The sequence below is a fragment of the Ixodes scapularis genome, unplaced genomic scaffold (assembly GCF_016920785.2).
Source record: "Ixodes scapularis isolate PalLabHiFi unplaced genomic scaffold, ASM1692078v2 PGA_scaffold0__279_contigs__length_252992795, whole genome shotgun sequence".
Lineage (NCBI taxonomy): Eukaryota > Metazoa > Arthropoda > Arachnida > Ixodida > Ixodidae > Ixodes > Ixodes scapularis.
Window position 1 is genome coordinate 57,430,265 of NW_024609835.1, and position 22,987 is coordinate 57,453,251.

The window sequence follows — 22,987 nt, forward strand, 5'->3', positions numbered from 1 at the left end:
CCGCGGTATCGGTCCTTCGGCCATTGTGCAGCGTGTTCAAACATCCTAACACTCGGCGCGTTATTTTTGAAGGGGGAAATCCATGATCTCTTCCCCAAAGCAAATGAATGTAACTAGCCCCAGAGAAGATTACCTAGCCTTTTTGCACGCTTTTTTCCAACTCACTCGGCGTGATATCAGCGCCACTGCCTGTTTGTGTACTCAACAAGGATGGTTTGTTCGAGCCATTAGCATTTTTCTTCTTCTTTATAGCTAGTTTTTCTTCTTGGCGCACGCAAATAACAAAACAACATAAATGAAAAAAAAAAGAAAAAGCTTTCGCTGCATTTTGATTGTGTGTTCGGAGGGAAAGAAATGAACGCAGCACCTGCTGTCCCCCCACAAAGTTGACATCGCTGATTGTTGCTCACGGAACGATATGGAATCTTTCTGTGGTCGTCTGTCTTCCCGGATGAAAGCCCGGTGTTTCTCCAGACGCGATGCGGCCTTCTATCAGCTCACAGGAAACGGACGCGCGCTTTCTTCTTGTGCGTCACTCTGCTCCGTGTCATACTTGAGGGGCCGCCCTTCCCGCATTGTCCAGAAACGAGCTGCCTCGGCTTCTTACGAAGGTGAGCCAACGGATTTGCCAACTTTGCTACGTAAGCTTGTTTCTTATGTAAGCTAAATGTAATTATTTATGTATTTGATCCATTCACCCAGATATAAAAAGAAATGAAATTGTATTACAAACACTGTCGAAGCTGGTGTAGAGTAAGTAGCTTGTGAATGTGCCATTCCTGAGAATGAATTCATGGACTCACGTATTTATTCTCCTGAATAGCGTTGTAGTAAGTTTTCATTGAGAAAGTCATCCATGCGTAGGTACTGGGCACACTCATCTTTAATAATTAACTTAGATGAACGCAATTTTGAAGCTAAACAGAAACAACTATCTGAAGCGGGGTGACACTCTTAGATATACACTTTTATGTATGAGTACTTGAAGTAAAGTTAATACAGAAGTACGAAAATAATATGCATTTTTATACGCATGGATAAAGCAATTTGTTTTTCGACTTTCGAAGCTTTGGAATGTGGACGTCTCATGCGTTTTTGTACGTTTTGAATGTTGATCATTAAATTTTTTAACGCCATTACGACGAGAAAATGCCCCGTGACTACGCAAATGAACTTAATTTGATTTTCATATATAGAAAGGTAGAAGTAAGTGTCCTGGTTTGACTTGATCTGTCAGGTAAACCCTACGTATTTGTTAGTGTTAGATGCAGTGTTCGACACGGCTAGCGCGAACACGACATCTGCGCTCTCTCAAATTTTGTTTTGGCAGTGTATGGACAATCATCGATTTCTGCAGCCTGGGTTAGTGACCCGAATGAGCACTTTCCGCTACACCAGTAGTTGTAATGATAGCCTTTCAATATAAGAAAAAAAAAGTGGCGGTTTAGGTATTTTCTTTTACTTTGATACCTTAAAACCCCCATCAGAGAGTATTACATAAGGGGTGGGGCTACAGAAGAACCGAACACGTTTTAGAAGTCTACTGGTAATAACTGTGACGCGTTCTGTACGTGACAAAATCCTAAGTAAAATTCAAAGTACCACGTAGATATTGTCGTTCACGTCAACTTAAAGAACATTTGTCGCAAAACGTATGCTTCAAGCAAACCACACCAGCCACATAATCTTAAAAGCAAAGGCGAAGTACTTCTTGAATGCAACGTTTTACTGATCTCGTCAAACATTTTTAATGACATAAACATCAGTGCAACTAAGCGTGACTGCATGAAAATAAATCACTACAACAAAGATTAGGATTCAGGTTGTGAGGAAAAGGTTCATGCTCATCTGAGCGATTTCGACAATATCTTCAAAGGGATATGTGAACAGTACATTCGAGTCAACTCGTGTACATTTTATTTTTTTAAATACCAGCAAAATGTATTTTAAGTAACGTACAAGTACAATGAGCCCCAAACGAGATGCTGCCACAGGACAACAGCGATGCGGAGCGATTGCCGGCTACTTGGCTATCCGTCTTGCCGCAGAGACAGACCAGTGGCGTCCAAGCATCTGCAAAGTGGGCGATCGTGTGAGAGCGTAACGTTTTGAGGACATTGTACCGGGTGTCAGGGCGAAATAAGAACCGTGCTTTTTGCATTGCAAAAATAAACTATGCGTCACCGAACGCTCAATCTCTACTCGAGTCTAGTGTACATATAAGTTAGGACAAAATGCCCAAGTTTCTAAACCTACCGTCATTTGAATCAAAAAGCTAAAATGCAATTTTCGTATATGTTTAATGAAAAAATGGCGATCAATGAAGCCTGGGAAAGCATGCAGATCAATAGCATTTGCCCCGAACGGGTTCTATTTCCACAGCTATAGCTGTTTTGGGCTCTTCTCACCTCTGGAAATAGCGTCCGTTGTTGGGGCTGTAGTTGACGATGCAGGGTGTCAGTGTTACAAAATCCTCAAAAATATCGCCCGCCGCACGCGGGAATAGAACGTGGGTTGCTATTAACCCGCTCTAACCTTAGGTAGGGTGCCTCAAGGTCCTTTTGTTTAGGGTGATGCCACCCTTTGTAGTACCCAATGCCGACAGCACGCGCTCACGGGGAAAATACAAAGAAATCGACGAAAACAAAATGTCGCCATAGCTCAGTCAACGCCACAAACGCGTGCAGGGCCACGCTCTCTCACGCGCTTCTGAACAAAAAATAAAAATAAACGTGTGGGACAAAATGGCGAGATGCCACCACCCTACGCAAAGCGCACATGAAGGCACCCTAACCTTAGGATGTTTGTAGTACCCAAGGCCCACTGCTCGCGCTCTTTGGAAAAAATAAAGAAGAAAATAATAGCCTATAACAAAATGCCATCGCAGCACTGTCCATGCCCAGACCTCGTTCTGAAAAAAAACAAAAAAAAAACAAAAAAAAACACGCTTTTACGCGCTTTGAGGAAAAAGAAAAGAAACAAAAGCGCTTGTTCCGAACGCTATTGTTCACGCACCCCCACAGTGTGCGAACGCGACGCCGACGCCCAACGACTTCGCCGCGACGTGGCACAGCTATCGCTGTCACTGTATTCTGGATTAAAAACAAGACTGCTCAATTTTTCATTTAAAATGACAAAAACAAAATCACTTCTAACTTTTTAATTATATATTGCTAAGTTCTAAAACTTTCGGAATGTGGTCCCAACCGCTAGTGCTGCAGGCCAGGAAAGGGTAACACACATGCACGTAAACTCTTGGAGAATTCGCTTGTTTGTGTGCTGCTTTTTCTTTGCCTCCAGTTTCGAGATGTTGGTTACTATGTTCATTTGTCTTTCTGTTCGCCGATTACTGTGTCATGTATAGCTTAAATTGACGACTTTGCGATCTCACTTTTTCAGTCAAATATTAACTGCTTTCTTGAGTATTGTAACGTGTAGTGGTAGCGTGTAGTAAAACCAAAACCAGATAAGAAGTATTAAAATATATTCGTAACTTACTACAAAGCCTTGTAGTAAGCTCGATAAAGAGGCATATGTATATTCAACCCCGGTCTTGACTCGCGCATCTCAGAATTCGAAGCTATTCAGAATCTTGCTTTATACTTCCGAATTATCAACGCGAGGCCAGTGTAACAGCAGTGAAAACCAGCTCATCATTACAAAACATTTCCCACCGAAGAAAAGCGTTCCGCTCGTGCTTGTTCACACAATATACATATAGTTAACATTAATATTTCGGGAAAAGAATACTAACATTACCCCAGTACTTCTCAGCACACATTGATCATGGCCAGAAAGTTGGTGTTTCATCCTGTAATATTAATGAAGATTAAAATTATTTACCCCTTTGAACTGGAATCACCTTCTAGCACCTGCGCGTAAAATTGTTGACAATAGCATTTTTTAAAAAAGTCGCGGTTAACCTTTGCTATGCGCCCGTATTATTGTTCTAGGTTTATTGTTGCGAGGCATATATTTATGTAACCCACTCCAGTATATAACGCCCCTGACCCAAGGGTAAATAAATGAATAAACGAGTACTATTTTTAGCAGCCAGCCCTGTAAGGGCTGGTATTTTGACGACGAGGTTCTTCGCCGCGGCTTATAATCGATTTTGTCCCAGCTTGAGCACGTTGCTTCTAACAATGTTCCGATTTTCCTCGATCTCTGCTTTTGGGAACGTCTACCCTTTGCGCTCCTTTTGTGTGATTCGCGCTTCTTGTTGAGTGACTCGCTCGCAACATTACGATTTGTTGTCATTGGACAGTGTCTTAGTTGGGCAGTCTTGATCACAGTTATGCCCATGGATATACACTGATCATTTCCAAATATTTCGGCTTTTTGCTACCTGTTCTTAGGCTACCATATATAAACGCACCGCAGTAGTTGCCGTTAACCCCCGACTTTCGCCACTCAGGATCAGTTCCGATGTTCTGACGTATCTTAGCATTCTCAACGACTGTAGATTGGACACCGTTGTGTGGTTACACTCCGTTTCACTTGAAGTCCGACATCAGCCGAAGGCACGACCCGGTGGAGCCAATCAAACAGATCTAAAAGTGCTTCGTCACGGAGCTCGTTGTGTTTCTGCACTTAAAGTGAAACTGAGTACACTGAAGCACCGTGCAACCTGCACTCGCAGAAACAAAGGGTGTATTCTTCACACCCTCTGTCCCATATAACACACCCCAAAACTTCAGTTCGACGAAGAGCGCACTGACGCCAATCTGACGGTACTAACGATCACAAGAGGCTTGATAGCCGTGTGGTAGAACTTATTGATATAGCTAATGTACGTGTTACTCACTATAAAAAAAAAAAATAATCGGGGTTTTCTTGGCCCTACCGCAAAACCTCAGGGTTCTCCTTCTGTGGTCTTTGATACGTACTTTAGCTATTTAAGAAGTTATATCGCAGCGTTATCAAGCCCCTCGTAAAATTTGGGGCCGTCTGTTCGACTAGTGCCGTCGAACTGAAGTTTTGGGGTGCATTATACGGGACAAAAGGGTGCAAGGTGGCACCCTTTTTTCTTAGAGTGTATCATCATCAGTTATCCTGATCTCATTGTTCTTGCTTTCATTAGTTTTAGGATGGGGTGCTTCAAGACCAAAAGCCCGGAGCAGAAGGTCAACGATAAACTGAACGGAGTCATTCAACAGTGGAAGAAAAGAGAAGGAGGCCTCATCAAAATTCTTCTTCTCGGTAATGTGGGCACGTGTGCGCCTTAGAACTCATCTCGTTATTTTTTCTGTTTGTTTTTGTTTGAAGAACGCTCGAAGGAGCTGCTTGTTTTCTTTAGTGTACACGTATAGACCAACTCAACTCACTGACGTCACGACACTGCGGTGGCGCTGCTGTCGGTACTGCGCTTGCACGGGCGCTTCACTCCTCCCGAGTTTCGTTTCTGCGCACGCGTGGTGCCCAGAAGTGGTGTGGGCAAAGTGGACTTGTTTTGTAAACAATTTGTGGGTGCATTGTCACCCACACATTGTATTCGCAACTTTCATGACCTATAGCGGTTCGCCCTAGTTCCTATCGAAATGGCTGCCATCCGGAGGATCGTCATAGTGCAGCGGTACAAGGTTCGGTCCGCGACGTGTAAGTAATTCTAATTTCGTAAGCAAGAACCCTTTGTTCTGATGCCGACCATCCAGGAGTTAGAGAGTGCGATTCTCACACCGCGGTACCACCGTCGCTGAAAGTTGCGAATAGAATGAAACGTTTGCCCGCTTGCCCTTAATCGCTCGTAAATATACCAATGAATGTTTTGGAATTAGGCATAGTTGCTTCCGTAATGTTATTTTTTCTCGATGTGATTAATACATTTGCGTCGGGTTATAAACTTGCTTAGCAGCAAGACCACAACAATGGCCGCTGGTGTGACGTCAGTGCAAACCGTATATTGGATGCCTCGGTTTGTCTTCAAATATCTAGTCGTCACACCAAAGTATCATGGTGGTCATCTTTCAAAGTCGGGATTTCGTTTGCCTGTAGTGTTAACGTTCTTCCCAATGCTTGAACAGGCGGACAATGCAATCGCTGCACGGTCCCGACACGCGCACACTCAACGCAGTCTGTTCAAACAGGTTGCTCGGCTGAACTCCTGAAACCACTCTCTCTGCATCCGGTTCGCAGAAAACCATTTCCGCAGTCGGGAGATTCTCGCCAGGCCATATACAACACCCGCCGCTTATCTCTGCACGAGAGCGGTATCGCGATCTTAGCGGTCTCGGAGATAGCCGCGGAGTTTTCGTGCGATTGCATGTCGTGTGCTCCCTGCAGTCGTCCCGTTCACCACCACCGATTAGGACCGAGTGTCGTCCAGTGGCGGGAGGAGTTTTGTTTACGCTCTCGCCCGATGGGTGCTCTTGCGATTTCGAGCCAGCGTTCTCCACCCAACGTTTCTCCCACCGACCACTCCAAGACAGGCGTCCCGTCGAAGCAACCGATTCCCAAGGCGCTGAGGGACTCGGTCCAGAGGTCCATCGCAGCCTCCAGTTCCGTTTTGGGCGACTGGGACATGCTGTCAGAATTCGCGGGTGATCCCAAGGAATACCAGCGACTTCGATGGAGTCGTAACAGCCTTCTGACCAGGGCGAAGCTGGCGTCGGCGGTCGGAAAGGCTCAGTTGCACTGCACGCGCTGCGAACATCAGTGGCACGACAGCTCCGTCGAGGTATTTTTTGACCTGGGCAGACTTGGAGCTCCTCGGGTGGTGCGAAAACAGTGCTTCAACTGCGGTCACCTCGTGGTGCCGTCCTTCTCGTGCATCGAGTGGGATCGACTCGCCAGCGAGGCCCTCGGCAAGTGGTCCAAGAAGGCACTCGAGGCGCATCGTCGGCAGCGCGACGGTCTGCCGGGGTCTCAGCACACGTCGGTTACTGTGTCTGACCCGATAACGAAAAACACGGTGCTTTATAGCGTGGACGTCGTGAACAACAACGCTCTTTGACGTGGCTCCTTACGCAGTCCCGACGGTCTTCAAATCTGCTGTTTTCTTAATGTGTTTTTTGGCTACTTAGTTTTCTTAGACCTACGGACCTCTTGTAGACACGAATTCAACCGGAATGAACGTCGTATTTAAACTGCCTGTTCCTGTATAGCGTCTCGTTTTTTTGTGTTTTTTTTTATATAAACAAATAATGCAGTGCAACAACTTTTTTTTTTTTTGCTTTTTTGAAATCTACGTTTCTCTAAAATTTTGGAATAACCGGCGTCTACCACTAACTTTTTTTGAAAGTATTGCCTGGACTAGCTTCGGCTGTTATTGTGTAACTTACTACATATTTATATTACTCGCGCACTAGTTTAATTTGAGTTTATTTTCATAAAGGTAATCGATTGCTTCTATAATTTTCTAGCTCTGTACATTCCGCTACTGTAACGTATGCGTACGGGATAACTCCGTTCGTTTGTTGTAGACGCCCCTCAGCAACTTTCAATGGCTCTTAGACTTGATTCGTGACATACTCACTTCTATATAAATAATTATCAGGCAATTCACTCATTCATTAATTCATCATGTTATTTTCTGATGAAGAGCCGAAGCCTTAGTAATGATGCACAGCAGATGGATAAATTAGTGGTAAAGAACGACTTAAACACAGAAAAAAATGGGTCAGAAATATGAAACCCTGCTAGACCAATGTAATTATACAACTGTTCAATGCGAGACATGGGGTTAGTTAAGTACATGTGGTACTTTAGCTTGAATATCCCATAGGTACCAGGTATTTGTTTTTCATTATGTAGATGTACCATGTGTGAATACGATAAATTAAACTCAACTCAGCGTCCAATGTTCGAGTACTTGACACATAAAAGATATACTGTTTTATGTTTTGTTTCTGGAATTGATACATTTTATGTATCTTCACTTTTGCTACTTTAAACCCTATCAAATCCTGTAAAGAAACCGATAATCAAAATACACTGTGCCATGGTTTCCATTTCGTTCTCACTGTACCTATTTAGAAAGTGATAACTTATTTGGATGTCACCAAAGTGTAAATAAATGTGTTTTCTTTTTTTATCACGCGCATCAACGAACAGTAGACTCCTTTTTCGCAGTTCTAACCGCGCTGGTATCGCATTGCCTGTTTTAACGAAGATATTTTATCAGAGTTGCCTTTGTTCTTTACTTTGCAAGCGTTGGCGTTATCTCGCGCTTAGAACGTGACCTTCTGGAAGCCATCAGCGCGGACAGTCGTAGAAACAATATTCATAAGTGTTTGTTTTTTCTTGGCGAAATACGAACCTTCTTGATTAATCACGTTGGTTTTTATTTTTTTGGTGATCAGAGCAGCTTACACAAATACCTTCTCTTATTTTTTTTCTTCAGAAATATGCGTGTAAAGGTGGATGACAGTTTTTATTTTTGCCAAATATTTTCAGGCTGAATTATAGTAGTGTCGAAAACTTAAGCCGTTTGAATTGCACGAAGAAGTTTACGAAGGGGATTTCAACCTTCACTTACGTGTTATCGCGAGCAGCGGGAACGTAAAGAACCCGCCATGTTTACTTGACTCATCTGTCACTTTTTGAAGACGCCTTGGTTCAATCTAAGTTTGGAACTCGAAGTTCAGGTTCCGGTTTTTTACTTTTTTCTCAAATCGAGAGATAAAAAGGATTGTAAAGACCGCAGTAAGAGCTAAAAGACAGATCGAGTGTTGCAGCTTACATAATGTGTGTATACTATTTCATTTATATCTTGAGTTTTAGAATTCTGCACCAAGAGTTACATTTTTCGTTGTCCAGACGTTTTTCTTTAAACGCTCAATTTACAGGAGCCGGAGAGTCTGGCAAAACCACCATTTTGAAACAAATGACTATTCTCCACAGAAACGGCTTCACCTCGGAGTAAGTGCCAATGTTTCTTTTCTTCACTGGTGTCGAATGCATGTCCTATTTCTATAGACTTCTTAGTTTAAACACCACATTATATTTTTGTTGTCTTTGGTTTGGGGCGCGAAGATAAATTTAGAATTTATAATTGAGTGAACTCAGCCTTCTTAATTTTCCGGCCAATTATTTCCGTGTTGAGCTAGCAGTGCATGTGTACCCACCTTCCACTTCTTATATATGATGATACAAAAATATTTACTTTATAAACTCTGCAATAAAAACTATTTCTACTGGCTTTGACGATTTTCTTTTTTTTTTAATCCGAGTCGGAGTGACAGAGTTTTAATTGAACAGCCATTTTAAATATATATATAAAAGGGCGTAAAAGGGTCAAGTCTTAAACGTACTGTCGAGGTTTTGACTCCAGTTTCTACGATAATAATATTTATTTATTTATTTAGAGAACGGACCGAAAAAGCGCACGAAATTCGCTGGAACCTCCTGGAAGCGATGAAGGTAACAGGGTGGCCTGTGTTTTCCTCTAACGCGTCAGCGGCACAGCGAGCGACGATAAATCACTCAGGAGTCTGTTTTTCTGTTGGATTCCAGGAACTCACCATGCACATGGCAACTCTCAATCCTCCCGTCGAGTTGGAAGATTCAGCGAATGAGGAAAGCTTCAAGTTCGTGCAAAGCCTGTACCTCTTAGCTGATTATGAGTTCCCTCAAGTGAGTGCATTAAGTCTATTATTAATACGAAAGCATTAACTGTCTCATGGAGCGAGCCGACGTCCTCAGCTTTGAAACCATGCGAAATGGCACCTTAATGAAATTACGCGCAAAGCTAGACAACGACACCTTTTACACTTCGTTCCCATTGTCTGGCGCGCGTCGACGAGGCTCCCATTGGCCGCTGCGCATCAGTTTGTGCGGTGCCATCCTGACTGTGTTATCACACTGTTTTGTTATCACTGATCACCGCGTTCGCTCGCCTCTTATCGGTTGTACGGCGCGTAGCAATATATACGGCGCATGAAATGAACCAAGGGATTCGTTCTGCTGGGAACTACGTTGCTGTCTGTTCCTTCCTCGCGCCGCAAGGCTCACGGCAGTTTGAACGATCGCTCACCCGATGGCGCTGCGTGTCCGCGAGGCAGCGGCTGCACCGTTCCACGCTCAAGGTCAGCGCGTTGTACAGCGCAGGTTAAAGAAGGGAGCGAAGAGCGGCGTGCGTGCATTTACAACTCATAACAAGCGCTTAGGTGAACCTCGAGCCTTTTAAATCTATCGGATTGCAATCGCACTGCCGTATTTGTACAGTTTCTAATTCTAGCGTACCCGTATATGTTTCTACAGCTCTGACGTGCGGCGTGGTGCTGACGCTAATAATAAAAGCACATTATCGTGGAAGTGGCCGTGAGGTCCTTCCGGTTACACGACTGGGAGACTTGTCCTGCGATTCGCCTTTTAAAACAATACAAACTTGTAAATAAAGAAAGCATGGTTACATTTGTGAAAATGTGACGTCTACACGAGTGGTAAAAAGCTTGCTAAATAAGATGGGAATGTGATTTAGTAACAATGTTTCTTATACACCGAGCTACTTGTACTGGTTTAGGAACACATTGTTGTGCGAACCTCCAGTGTGAGCGTGAAGTTTGAAAATACTCGATCGTACTTAAATCTGAGGCGTACGAGCGAAGCAGTCGTTTCCAATCGTTCTTGAATGCAGAACGCATGCATTAAATGTGAAATTGGCAAGTACACATAAAAACATAAACACAGACTTAACGTGTTGCTTTTGGCTCGCCAGCAGCGATATTGTATCAGCGGCTGTGAAGGTGTCATGATTCCACTAAGTAACACGAAAAAAAGTTTGGCTCTTTAGATTTCTTCAGCAATTTCAGTCAAGTCTACTGTTGACAACCTACTGCGAAATTGGCGCGTTAAGTGTTTTAGTAATTTAACTAACTTAAACATTTACTACAAACTGGTTTGTGTATTCTCTCGCATTTCAGTGTTTCTATTTTCACATCAAGAGGTTGTGGAGTGATGCCGGTGTTCAGGAGTGCTACAGGAGATCAAATGAGTTCTTTCTAATCGAATCCTCGAAGTAGTGAGTTTTTTTTTTGTTTTTTCTACCAATATGCTGTATAGAGTTAATTGAAGTGGATACTTAGCTTGACTATAGTTTTTTTATTAATATTTCAAAGCTAAAATAGGCTCGCTCAGTCCAGTTTCTTCTTAATTCTTTATTTTGACATGGTAGTCATACATGGCGCCTCTAAAATGTGTCGCACTGGCTATCAGGTACGAATTTAAAAACCACATTTCAATCGATTTCTACATCACACTTGCATCTAAGCGCTAATTACTACCATCTAGATCGTGATGTCTTTAACACACAAACAGATGAACTTTTACCTTAAAAAAAGAAGAAAAACAAACACAAATACTGAAACCTTGATTATCCTACTAAACCACGACATTGGCTATTAAGTGATTACGTTACACTGGAACGAGACTGTTTTCTCTTACTTTATTTGTTCTTTTTGGGGTAACTGTGGATTCGAAATTCGAATTACAAAAAGTATTTATGCTAACTTGTGAGACGCAACTTGAATCAATTACAGTGGTCGAAATAATGTCATTCGAGGAGATAACGATGCGTACTCTGGTTTAACGTAATCACGAAAATTTGCGTCGCTGATTTGAATCCTTATTTGTGTCTCAGCTTCCTCGACCAGATCGACGTAATCTCGGATGAAAGCTACATCCCAACAGAGCAGGTTCGGAAACTAATGAAGCCTTTCTAACTTTCATTGGAGAACCATGCCGGACGCTGTTTCAAGTTCTTACTCTTGCAGGACATTCTTCGCTGTCGAAGGCGCACGACGAACGTGAAGAAAGTGGAATTCGAAGCAACCATTCCTAAGAAATACGGGCATGGGATACAAGAATTCTGGTTAGTAAGGAAAAAAAAAATCGAAAAGACAACACATACAATTTTAATGCGTTAGCGTTAGAACGCTCGCTTTAAGGAAAACCCGGCGGCGTCTTTCGTTTGTCAGCGCCGGGAAGAGAGGGAAGGGAGGGGAGAAGGTGACGCGTGTGACGCTCCCATTGGTCCGGAGCGCTGACGTCAGCATGTGTCAACATCTCCCTCTCTCCCGGATGCTGACAAACTTACAGACACCGTCGGGTTTTCGTCAAAACGAGCTCTTTAGTTTTCGTCAAAGTAAGGCTCACCGCTGGCGCGGAGCCAGAGAGGAGGACGCGCCGCGGCGCGTTGGAATGCGGGTGGGCTGAATTGCCGCTCTGGCGTCGCCGGTTGTTCTTCGCTCTGGGTTTCCGTAGTAGCAGTCCGTGGGCTGTGATGTGTGTGTAGCTGAAACGATGAATGAGGTTTCCTCCACGAGTGATATGGAAGCGGCTCCTTCCACGAGTTGCATGGATGTGGTTTTTCCACGAGTGATATGGATCATTATATCTATGGGCGGCGACGCACTCTTGCAGGCAGAGTACAGAAAAGGGGTGAAAAAATTACAGGAAGATCCGTTGGTGGATTCGGAGGGAATGCGTTAGCATGACCCTTGGGAAACGCCACACACGTCACCCTTTGGAAAACGCTAACTCATACGTAACGAGGCCAAAAATAAGCATAAAAAACAGAAAAAGCAAAAGAGAAAGCCAAAACAAAAAAGTAAAGGTGTCAGCGTTAGCAATTCCCAAAGTGGGACGTGTGTGGAGCTTCCCAGGGGTCATGTTAACGTATTCTCTGAAGATCCACCAAAGGACCTTCCTCTTTATTTTTTCTGTATTTTACTTTGGACCTCCTAGTATATGATTAATTTTTCTTTAGCCGTATTCACCAGCTTCGATTATACAAGCGCAGTTTTGAAGTTAGTAACGCACCTAAGTTTCTTAAGTTGTTGGTGACACCCACTGATCTCTATGTATATTTGCTGGATCGCGTTTGACCACCTTCGCCTATGGACGGGAATGCGCCCACGGTCGGCCATCTTTTTGGTAGAGTTTTTTTTATCTCTAGCTGTCATAGTAATATGGTGGGCAGCGCTATGGCGGCAGGCTGCCATTAAAATAGCAGTGGGTCTAGTACACTGTACCGTGGGTGATATTTCGTGCTTGATTGAAGTTGTTCGACGAAGCAGATTCTTGAAACCCGGCGTGAACGGTAGCCCGATCTTTGAGGACCCGGCGAGAGCTCTACGAAAGTGCAGCACCGGGAGAAAGCAGCGCAGCTCACATCGAAAGCAGACTCTACACCGGCGTCTGCTTTCGATGTTTTTTTCGATGCGACTTTCGATGCGTGCTCTGCTGCTTTTCCGCGGTGCTGCGGTTTCGTAGAACTTTCACCGGGTCCTCCAAGATCGGGCTACCGTTCACGCTGGGTTACAAAAATGTTTCGTCGAACAATTTCAATCAAGCACGAAATATCACCCACGCTATTTTGATGGCAGCCTGCCACCACAAATCCCACAACGATGTCTGCCATGAATGGATGATAGTGGCTGCAGCAGCTGTACATTGACTAGAGGCAAGGATGGGCAAAATACATGCAAATATGTATCGAAATACAAATACAAACTACTTCGTCAAAAATATATTTAATTACAAATCTAATTACATTTCCAAAAACGCATTTAAGTACAAGATACAAATACAAGCAAATGTATTTGGTCTCCTCAAAATACTTTTCCAAATACATTCCTCAAAATTTGCGTCAGCGGCTTCAGGGCACCTGCAACGGGTTTCTGGGTGTCTCATTTTAATTTTGCATCGAACACTCGGGAGTTAGTGTGCGAGGCTTTAGTAACGTAATAGAAATATAATCACAAAAAATGTAATCCGCTTGGACGTAATAGGTGAAAAAATTAGAGAGCTTCAAGCAGCGTTTTTTGTCGATTGCATTTTGGTATAGACCAACAAAGGACCGAGACAGACAAGACGCGCAGCAGTAGCTAGATAATTTTCTAGTGTTGAAACTCGCACCAGTTATGAAAATCTGGACGACCCGCGCGTTTAGAATGTTCCAGGCAAAAATATGGACGGAAATCAGGCTGGAAAGCATCACAAGTTGTCACAGGCACTTGTTTAGCCAGTCTGCCTGTGAACGTCGATTTCGTCACTATTCTTGCCCTGGACTAGCACCGTAATCACAGTCACTAAACGCTTGTGCTTGATTGAGAGACACTGCATTCGGTGCAGAACGTAGTTTTGTTCCTGCTCTGGACAGTGACAATAAATTTGAGGGATGTATTTTTGCCCACAAAATTGTATTTAATTACAATTGTATTTGAAATACCAACGTTTCAGTATTTAAATACACACGTCAACTACATTACCCAATTTGTAATTCAATACAAATGCAAAATACACGAAGTATTTGAAATACGGATTTTAAATACTTGAATTTGAAATACTGTCCATCCCTGACTAGAGGTAATATAACTCTACCAAAAAGATGGCCGCCAGTTGCCGCATTCGCGGAGCGGGCAAACGCGATCCACCGATTGTCATCGAGATCAGTGGTGACACCTAAATGCGGCCGGTAAATTCACCTGTTACGTGATCACTTAAGTGAAGTACTTGATGCGTCAGCGGTTAAGCATGCACTAGACATGCCTTGTGACTACTGGTGATTATCTCTTGCAAAATGAACGGGACGGAACCGAAATCCCATTGTTTTTCTCATGGAAGGACGGATCGTTATCGGGACGCTTTTGTGCAAGATTTCAGCTTTTTTTCCCCTGGAAGCAGCACTTTTAACGTCGATAAGCTTTCTGCGCACAGACTTCTGATAGAAAAAAATCGTCCGACAGGCAGTACGGCGCGGGACTGGTTTATAGTCAGCTTGTTAGGAATCACAAAAATCTTGTTGGAAATCAGACGAAATCTCAAACGCAGCTGCGTTTAAGATGTTGTGTCGTCTTGTTCGTTATTTTATTTCTCCGTGCCTCACGGTTTAGATTGTAATGTTTCCAAACCCGCTCGCCTGCATGCTTTCGCTTGAAGAAAAACATATCGCGCTCGGAACAAATAATTATGTATTTACCTGCGATTAAATACTGATTATTATTGAAATCAAGACTTATTTGCATTTATAAACTTGGAAGGCATCGTAGAAAACGCCAAGTGAATTGCTATCGCAAAACTTAAAGCATAGGGACTTTGTTTGCTGCTTCCTGAAACAAGCTGAATTCGGAAAGTGGCTTCAAGGGGCTGTAGATACTGTATTCGTTTTGTTTCTTGTTTTTACGGGTTGCCGCATTACTTGAAACAGGTCTTGAGCCGTAACTTGACAAGCAGAAAAGAATAACACTGAGGCCCTAAACTCGTCAGACACAAAGTTGGTGCAGAAAGTTCACGGAGGGCGCCGATTGGACGTCGGCGATAAAAGCGCGAAGTTAACGTCGAGATAGGCCAATCGGTCCGCTCCTCCAACTTCGGCCGCAACTTTGTGTTTGATGAGTTTAAAAGTCCTGAAAGTCTACATCGCGGAGGTACCTCTGCACACCAGTGACAAGCGTGCCAAAGAGCGCCCATAGTAACTTCTCTTTCATCTTCATAAAGGAATGAATGAATGGCTCCTATTTATCTGTTTCCTTGCCTTTCTCTATGCATGTTCAGCTGATTTTATCCACCCACATGAATAAATGATGTATACCTTTGACCGCTAGTCACTGCGGGGGAGTATGGTCAAAGGCGAACCCCCGTGTGAAGCGGTTGCATATCTTCCATCTGATTAGTTCTGTCTGGTTACTCTTTGTAAAGCCCGATTCGCATGCTGCGATTTTGCTTGCGAATTCGCAGCTGCGACGTCGGTCACCGCAGCTTCCCCGAGGCTTTTTTTTTTTTTCCGCACCAATGACGTCGCAACTCCGCAATCGCAAGTCAAATCACACCATGTGAATCAGGTTTCAAGGGGCTGTTGGTAAACTGCTGGTTCTGTAAGGTCTACGAGCGTAGCCTAGTAGGCAATTTGACGAAGCACCCTCCCATCCCCGGCGATTTCCCTTTCAGCGAAAACGAAGCAAGAAACATAAACATTACAAGCCACGCCATGCGTTTCGGTAACTGACCGTGACAAAGGATGTCAGGATATACGAACACGAAAAATTGCCACACACGTGAAAACTGTTTTTTGTTGTCGTTCTTAGAGCGTGTTTTGGGGTGAGTGAAATTCTTCAAGTGTCTCTTTTTCTTTTAATATTGTTCGCCAGGATGTTTGACGTGGGCGGTCAGCGGGGTGAGCGTCGCAAGTGGTTCTCGGTGTTCGCTGGCATCGACGCGGTGCTTTTCTTGGCCGCCACCAACGGATTCGACGCTGTGCTCAGGGAGGACAGTACCGTCAACAGGCTGCAGGAAGCGCTCGATCTGTTTCGTGACGTCTGGAACAGCAAGTACGTATCCGAAAGCGTGCCTGACCTATATGACTTATATACATCGTTTCACTTTAAGTCCGATCGCAGCCAACGCCATGATCCAATGGAACCGATTGGGCAGCTCCAAAAGTGCACCGTCACGGCTCTACTTGTTTTTGTGCGTTTGCTATAACCGGCTAGAGCTGCTAGACCAATCGCGCGCAGCAAGCGCACGAAGACGACGAAAGCCATGCCGTGCCCTTTTGACGGTGCTTGATTAACTCCATCATTTTGACTGCATAGGGACGGACTTAATGTTGACTCCTGTTACGTCATTGCTATGCACGTTTGCAAGAGAAGCTTTGTGCGAGGCCCATTTGAGTGGCGCTGGCGCCTCCTAGCGTTTCCGCCATGTTCGGCTGCGTACTAGAGGCTGGTCATTGGGGTGCGCGAACGTAAACCAACCAGGAAATGCCACGACGAGTTCTGTGACGTGTGGGCGTGTGAAAGACAAGGACGTTGGCGCGGCCAAGGGCGCACGAGAGCTGGGCCCGGAAATGGTTGTTGGGCTTGCTCGAATAAACGTGCGTTATTTCTGCGTGCAGCCTGGCTTCTACTTGTTTCGGGTAATCGGTATGCACTGATCCCCAAAAAAGGCCAGCTTAACGTACACCTTGGCAGCGGATTATTTGCCCTTTTCGAACAACACTGGCTGGCGGCAAGGGGTGTGTGGAAGGAGCTCTGGCGCATTTTGATATGCAATATGAGATTTGAGATGTCTTCAAAATTTTTAGGTTTGTTACGGGCTCGGGTATTTTATTTAGTTGTTCGTGCTCTTTCTCGGTCAAATACAACACATGTATGTTTTATAAATAGCTTTTAAGAATCTCTTGACGCTCAGTGGTGTCTACTTCAGTAAGAGACGCCTGGCAATACTGTACGACAAGCAGCGAGCGTCCTGGTTGAGAGTAGGTCTCCCTCACCTCGGGGCGCGTTTCATGGTTAAGCCGGGATCTCACATGCAAAGATGTCAGGGCGTCTCTTTCCGAATGCCCGTCCTCCAGCACGCGTTCGTTGCCTGCCGCCGTGCTTTGACTGCGCGTACACGCTCGAGGCTCACGAGACGATGAAGCATTATCGAAGGGGGGGGGGGGGGGGGGGGGGAGGAGGAGGCTCGTGCTGGAGGCGGAACAGCCGAAAGACCTCCCTCCCTATGAAGCATCATTCTTGGAGGGGGGGGGGGGGGGGAGGAGGCTCGTCCTGAAAGCGGAACAGCCGAAAGATCTTGCCCGTGACCATGCGGGCAGAAACTAAACGAGAGGAGGAGACGAGAGCGCGAGGGGACATCAGAAGAACGAACTCTAACCGGAATTATTAATGGGTACACACGAAGCAATAGCTGCCTTTGTCTCCGCTGCACTCGTCTAACACGTTCGAATGCGAAATCCAAGCGCCGAACGTCGGCGTTCCGCGTTCGACGAGCTATAAAAACACTACAGTGCTTGGCTCTCACAAGAACCAATGTTTCATAGCCTTCGCTGCCGCTATCGACAACAGAGCTGGAACTCCTTGCGCCAGAGTTATCATCGAAAGAATATCCTAAATTTTCTTCTTCCTTTTCAGGAAGCTAAATTCAGCTATATTTATTTTTATATTTATCTAGTATTTTTGTCTTCCCTCAATTTCTTTGTGACCAAAGTGGTTTTCGCAGTGCGATGGGCATCATATAAATGTCGTTGCTCGTTGAAAGAACTCTGTCTGTCCCTCATCTATTTCAGTGTATCTAATTTCTATCGTGTTCTTTATTCAGCAATACTCATCTGCAAATGGTAACCCACTGAACCATCGATTTTTGTTATATGTGCGGATTAATCTTTGCGGTCTTGCATTTTGCTTCCAGCATTATCATGAACCGGACAGAGAAAATTTGTTGTATTTCTCCATAGAAAAATTCAAAAAACGCCCAGACCAAAGTGATTTTTTTTTGTCCGCGTCAAGCAGACGTTTTGAATTAGGGTTGTCCTTAAATAAAGTTCGTCAGTTTTTGAGTTCTCTATAGTATCGAAACCTCGCAATAGCTCGACAATGAACCTATTCCTTTTGAAACGCAATTCATTAAACCGACAGTTTTTTCCTTTTATTTTAAGATATCTGAGGGGGTCTGGAATGATCCTGTTCTTGAACAAGCAAGATCTACTAAAGGAGAAGGTGGAACGAGGCTCCAAGATTGAAGATCATTTTCCGGCCTACAAGTGCTTCAAAACACACAAAGGTAGGGATTTATATAAAAATAGCCACACATGCTTAAAGGGATGGTGAACCAAAATCTAGATTACACAAAACACGGCGGCGAAAGCGTGCAACGGGATGTTACAAACACCAAAACATCACTCATACAGCGATGTCTCGAACGGATGACCGTATTTTCTCAAAAAAGGGAAGCGCATTTGACAGGTTTGTTCACGTCTTGTTTCTCAGAGAAGGAGAGGGAACGGCTTCGCGTCATCTCCGCCTCACCGCCTTGAGGGCGCGAAGCGAAGAGAGGAGGAAACGAGATATCTTCACGTCACGCGCCTCGCGGCCTGGTTTGATCTCGACTTTTTTTTTTTTTTTCCAATATTCGGCCGTCGATTCAAGATATCGCCTTACGTGTAGTGTTGTGGAGATTGTAGCGTCCCGCCTACGTCTCCTGCATTTTTTTTTTAAATCCAAATTTCGGTTCATTATCCCTTTAAAGAATGGTCCAGATGACATATAAATAATTATGTGACGTTGCAAGTACATTTGGGTAGTAGCACATATTTTTATTCGGTTAGAACTTTTTCGAGCTGGATGAATGCCTTTTAAGGAGTGAGTCGGTACAATATAATTCTGAATATTAAAACATTTACAGCCCATATTGCTCGTATTGAATAAAAATAATATGAGATTAAAATCTTTTTAACCGATGCTGTTGTATTTTATATTTACTTTTTAACTGTGCAATAAGATAAAACGGTCGTGAAATAATTTTTTTAAGTTATGCATTTCTCTTGTCCTAAAATATTTCGTAGTGCCCATATTGCTCGTATTGATTAAAAACAATATAAAATAAAAATCTTCTTCACAGATATGCAGTTGTTTTTTATATTAAAATTTTTTTAACGGCGTAATGAGATAAAAAGGTAGTGAGATTGATTGCTATATTGTGCGTTTCTCCGGTCCCACAATATTTTGATAGCTGAAGAGAACAGCTCCGAGTACACGAGGGTCCGGACCTTCATACGGGAGCTTTTCTTGGTAAGTGAATTCTTGCAACTTCCAGGATCCGACATAAGTTGAAAAATCGGCATTTTGAAAATTTTATGACCGTTTTCTTTTTCTCAGAACATCACCCGTGCCGAAGTACCAAGGTCATGCAGCGACTGCGCTCACTCGGGTCTTCTGTCCAGCGAATCCATGGTGAGGGAGTGCTTCTGGCATTACACGACAGCCACAGACACGGACAACGTCCAGAATGTCTTCAACGACGTCCACAGCATGATCATTCTCTCTAATCTCTCCAAAATGGGACCAAGCTGAAGCTCGGCTGGCAACCCGCTAAACCTCGGCAACTCTAGACGTGCTCGCACGGCGTTCGCTCGCACGGCGTCCGTTAGCATCTGTACTGAATAAATTTTTTCTGTTAAATAGCAGACAGAAAAACAAATATGTGATTAAGTCGCCTTTTTCGAAGGATACCCTCTTATGCTGCCCCCCCCTCCCTCCCTCCCTCCTCCCTCCCTCCTCCCTCCCCCCCACCGTCTAAGTGTGAAGGCTGGTTCACACATTTGCGACTTCTTACGACCGCAAAGGCTAAAATCCAGTTTTAAGCCTTTGTGACTGCATACGAACGGATGCGCTGCTGAGCAGACAATCTTAAGTAGTCCCAAGGGACTTAAACGTCGATTTATAACTTCTCCAGTTGTAAGCAGTTGCGTGTGTGTGAACCAGCCTTAAGCGTATACGTGCGTTACACTTTCATCAGTGACATGATACCTGCCAAGTTGGCAGGCATATATTGTCAGCCAAATTTAGTGGGCTTTGTTGACTCTACATACAGCATTCTTTATGTATTCTACGGACAAAGATTTTGTCAGGCACGACCTCAACACGCTTGAATTTTTATATTTCTATTCTATAAAAACCAGGGCCATATCTTAATTATAAGTTCTATGCATTTTTGAAATTTTTAAAGAAAAGTATGCGACTGAAAAGAAATATTTGTGCTCGCGCTTCTTCCGGATCCTTTTTCTTCATACTTTGTTGGTAAAGATAATTCGCGCACAATCCAGGGGGAATTATACATTCGCTAAAACGTGCCTGACAGTGTGTGTGTGTATGTGTGTGGGTGAGTGTGTGAGTGTGAGTGTGAAAGAGAGTGTGAGTGTCTGTGTGTGTGTGGGAGTGTGAGTATGTGTGTGGTGCGAGTGTGTGTGTGAGAGAGCGTGTGTGCATGGCAGTCTGTATGTCCGTGTGTGCGTGTCCGTGCGTCTGTGTGCGCGCGCATGTGGGCGTAAGTACGTTCGTGCGTGTGCGTGTCCGTGTGTGCGCGCGCGGGTTTGTGTGCGCGCGTGAATTTTCGTGTGTGTAGAATGAAAAGCTAAGGTCTGGAAAAATGCCGACAAGAAAAGAAATGGTTCGGTGGGCCCGAACACTACGTCAGGGGGCTGTCGTATGTTTAATACAAATGAGGAAATTGGATTTTTGTTGAAACGAGAAACACCTTTATTTACTTTCTACACACAAAATGAAATTAATCAGCAAGTTTTTTCAGTGCGCATGTTTACAAAGTGCTGTGATAAAAAATAGCTACTTGGCCGCTTTTGACAATGTTTACTGCTAAAGTACTAGAGATAATTTTGTTCTCAATGTACCTTTTGCCAAATTACACAAACATCGGAAAGAATGCTGGGAACGTAGGTACACGCACTGCACGCGTTTGATTAATTTTTGTAAAATATTAGGAATAAATAAAAAAAAGGCTTTGATAAACGCGCGTGCAAAGTCCGATTTGCGTTTAGAATTTTGCTTTAGAGTTGCCGCTTCAGTCGCCATGACGCGTAACAGGTGTAACTACATTCCCGCACGCTCCTTAGTGCTTGGATATAGCAAAAGATCAGTTGCCTTTTCTTTACGATATTCTGAGCACCCACTCTGCGTCAGACCTTCCCCACAATGTACGCAAGCCAAATATTATAACTTTTATCGACGCGAAATTGCTAGCTTTACTAACATAAAAAAAAAAAAAATTCATTCTGACTGTAACAACCGAGATTTTATTAATTTTTTTTCTTAGAAAACCAACAGCGTGCTTTCTGAGCCTATTTGCGAATGGAATATATAGGAACGACTATCGTTTGAAACATTCGGTAAATTGTACTTCTATTGGCGTTCTCATCACCATATTTTTTTTTCGTTAAGATATACTTCTACGCGACAGAGTTTTTTTTTTTTTTTTTTTTTCTCTTTTCTTAGTACACTGCTTTACAACAGCGACTACAACAATAACTAGAGTGTCGTGGAATCTGACTAACGCGATATCACTGAGTGCGCCGTTTCGAAATGTACGACGACGTTCTGAAGCCAGTCACGTCACTTAGCCCTTTTCTTTTGTTCCCGTGCAGGGATGTATACAGGTGTTGATCGTAAGACATTTCGATGAGACGGCGTTTCTTTCAACATGACGCATGGAAACCGCGCAGTTACGAAGCCACTGTACAGGTGCAGCATCTGAATTAAGAACTTGCGTTCTTTAGTTGGTGTGGAGGGTTCTCCGACTCCAGCCAATATGTTGTCATTACCCCTTTGCCCTGAAAAGAAACGAATGAAATCACATGTCAGCTCCCTGTAGGTGAGAACGGCAACCACCTACGCCAAGAAAGAGGAGGAGGGGGGGGGGGATTATAGGGCTTACAGCATTGCACGGCCTACTTTCGGCCCGGGCCCGCTGACTCTCAGTCTTAACCGACCCGGACCCAGCCCGATGGGATGTATCTGACCAGGCCCGGCCCGGACCCGGCCGATGCGATACCTACACATGATCAGTCCCTGCCCCCCCCCCCCCCCCCCCCCCCCCCCCTCCCCAGCCCGGTGAGAGGCCAAAGCGTACCTCGTCTCTTAAATTCAAAGCTTCCCTTTGAAGGAGTGAGTGCATTTGATTCGTTTACTAATTTGCATGAAAGACGCTTTCATATCGCAGTCACGTGGTGAACATTCGAAAGGTTACGCAAATATAAGAGGCATAGCTTTTCCTTGGCAGCCAGAGGACTTTTATTCTTTTTCAAGAGTTCGAAAGACAGTCGTACTGTACCCTGTGCCCGGACTGCCCCCGTTTTCTTGCTTGCTGGCAGCTGTCCCACTATGCTGATGGAATCCCCAGGATTCTCCTTAACTTTTTGTGGGCTTTCTTAGTCCAAAACAGCTTTCTTTATTTTTAAGATTATTTTATTGGCGTCGTAGTGAGTTCACACTTCGGCTTTTTTTTGTGTGTGTCTGTCAAATGTAGACGATCAATGCGTTAGTAATTTCTTCTCAACGTTTTAGAAAGTTGCGCGAGCCCGGTTCGGGTCCGGAAACAATCCATGCTACCCAGTTTAAGCCCCGTAATAAGGCTCCACGACTCCCCCCCCCCCCCCCCCCCCCCCCCCCCCCCCCATTTTCTTTCTCTTCCTCCGAGTCATAAAGGTCCCAGCCATTCCAGCTCCCTCCCCGCCCCCTCCTCCGAAGGGAGTTCCTGG

The 22,987-nt window shown here is 44.3% G+C and overlaps 3 protein-coding genes across 4 annotated transcripts in view; 2 read left to right on the plus strand and 1 right to left on the minus strand.

The window, feature by feature from the left end:
- Window positions 1–454: 454 nt before the first annotated feature.
- Window positions 455–19,924, plus strand: LOC8051895 (guanine nucleotide-binding protein G(s) subunit alpha). 2 transcript variants are annotated; one of them, XM_042288540.1, is made up of 12 exons: window positions 455–611; window positions 5,084–5,202; window positions 8,787–8,859; window positions 9,306–9,360; window positions 9,454–9,573; window positions 10,863–10,960; window positions 11,579–11,633; window positions 11,712–11,809; window positions 16,089–16,268; window positions 18,377–18,501; window positions 19,450–19,508; window positions 19,596–19,924. In XM_042288540.1, the coding sequence occupies exons 2-12, from the start codon at window positions 5,091–5,093 to the stop codon at window positions 19,788–19,790; spliced, it is 1,170 nt and encodes a 389-aa protein (XP_042144474.1). In that variant the 5' UTR covers window positions 455–611; window positions 5,084–5,090; the 3' UTR covers window positions 19,791–19,924. The 2 variants fall into 2 exon arrangements, with proteins under 2 accessions (XP_042144474.1, XP_042144478.1); XM_042288544.1 differs by having other exon boundaries at window positions 465–641.
- On the plus strand, window positions 6,017–8,032 carry LOC8051894. Its single transcript, XM_029983801.4, has one exon. The coding sequence runs from the start codon at window positions 6,263–6,265 to the stop codon at window positions 6,950–6,952; it is 690 nt and encodes a 229-aa protein (XP_029839661.3). The 5' UTR covers window positions 6,017–6,262; the 3' UTR covers window positions 6,953–8,032.
- A 1,479-nt stretch (window positions 19,925–21,403) lies between the features above and the next one.
- LOC121047591 (atrial natriuretic peptide receptor 1) overlaps window positions 21,404–22,987 on the minus strand; it is a 98,893-nt gene continuing 97,309 nt past the window's right edge. The window contains exon 22 of the mRNA XM_042292002.1: window positions 21,404–22,060. Coding sequence (XP_042147936.1) covers window positions 21,986–22,060 — 75 coding nt within the window. The 3' untranslated portion in view covers window positions 21,404–21,985. The remainder of the gene's footprint in view (window positions 22,061–22,987) is intronic.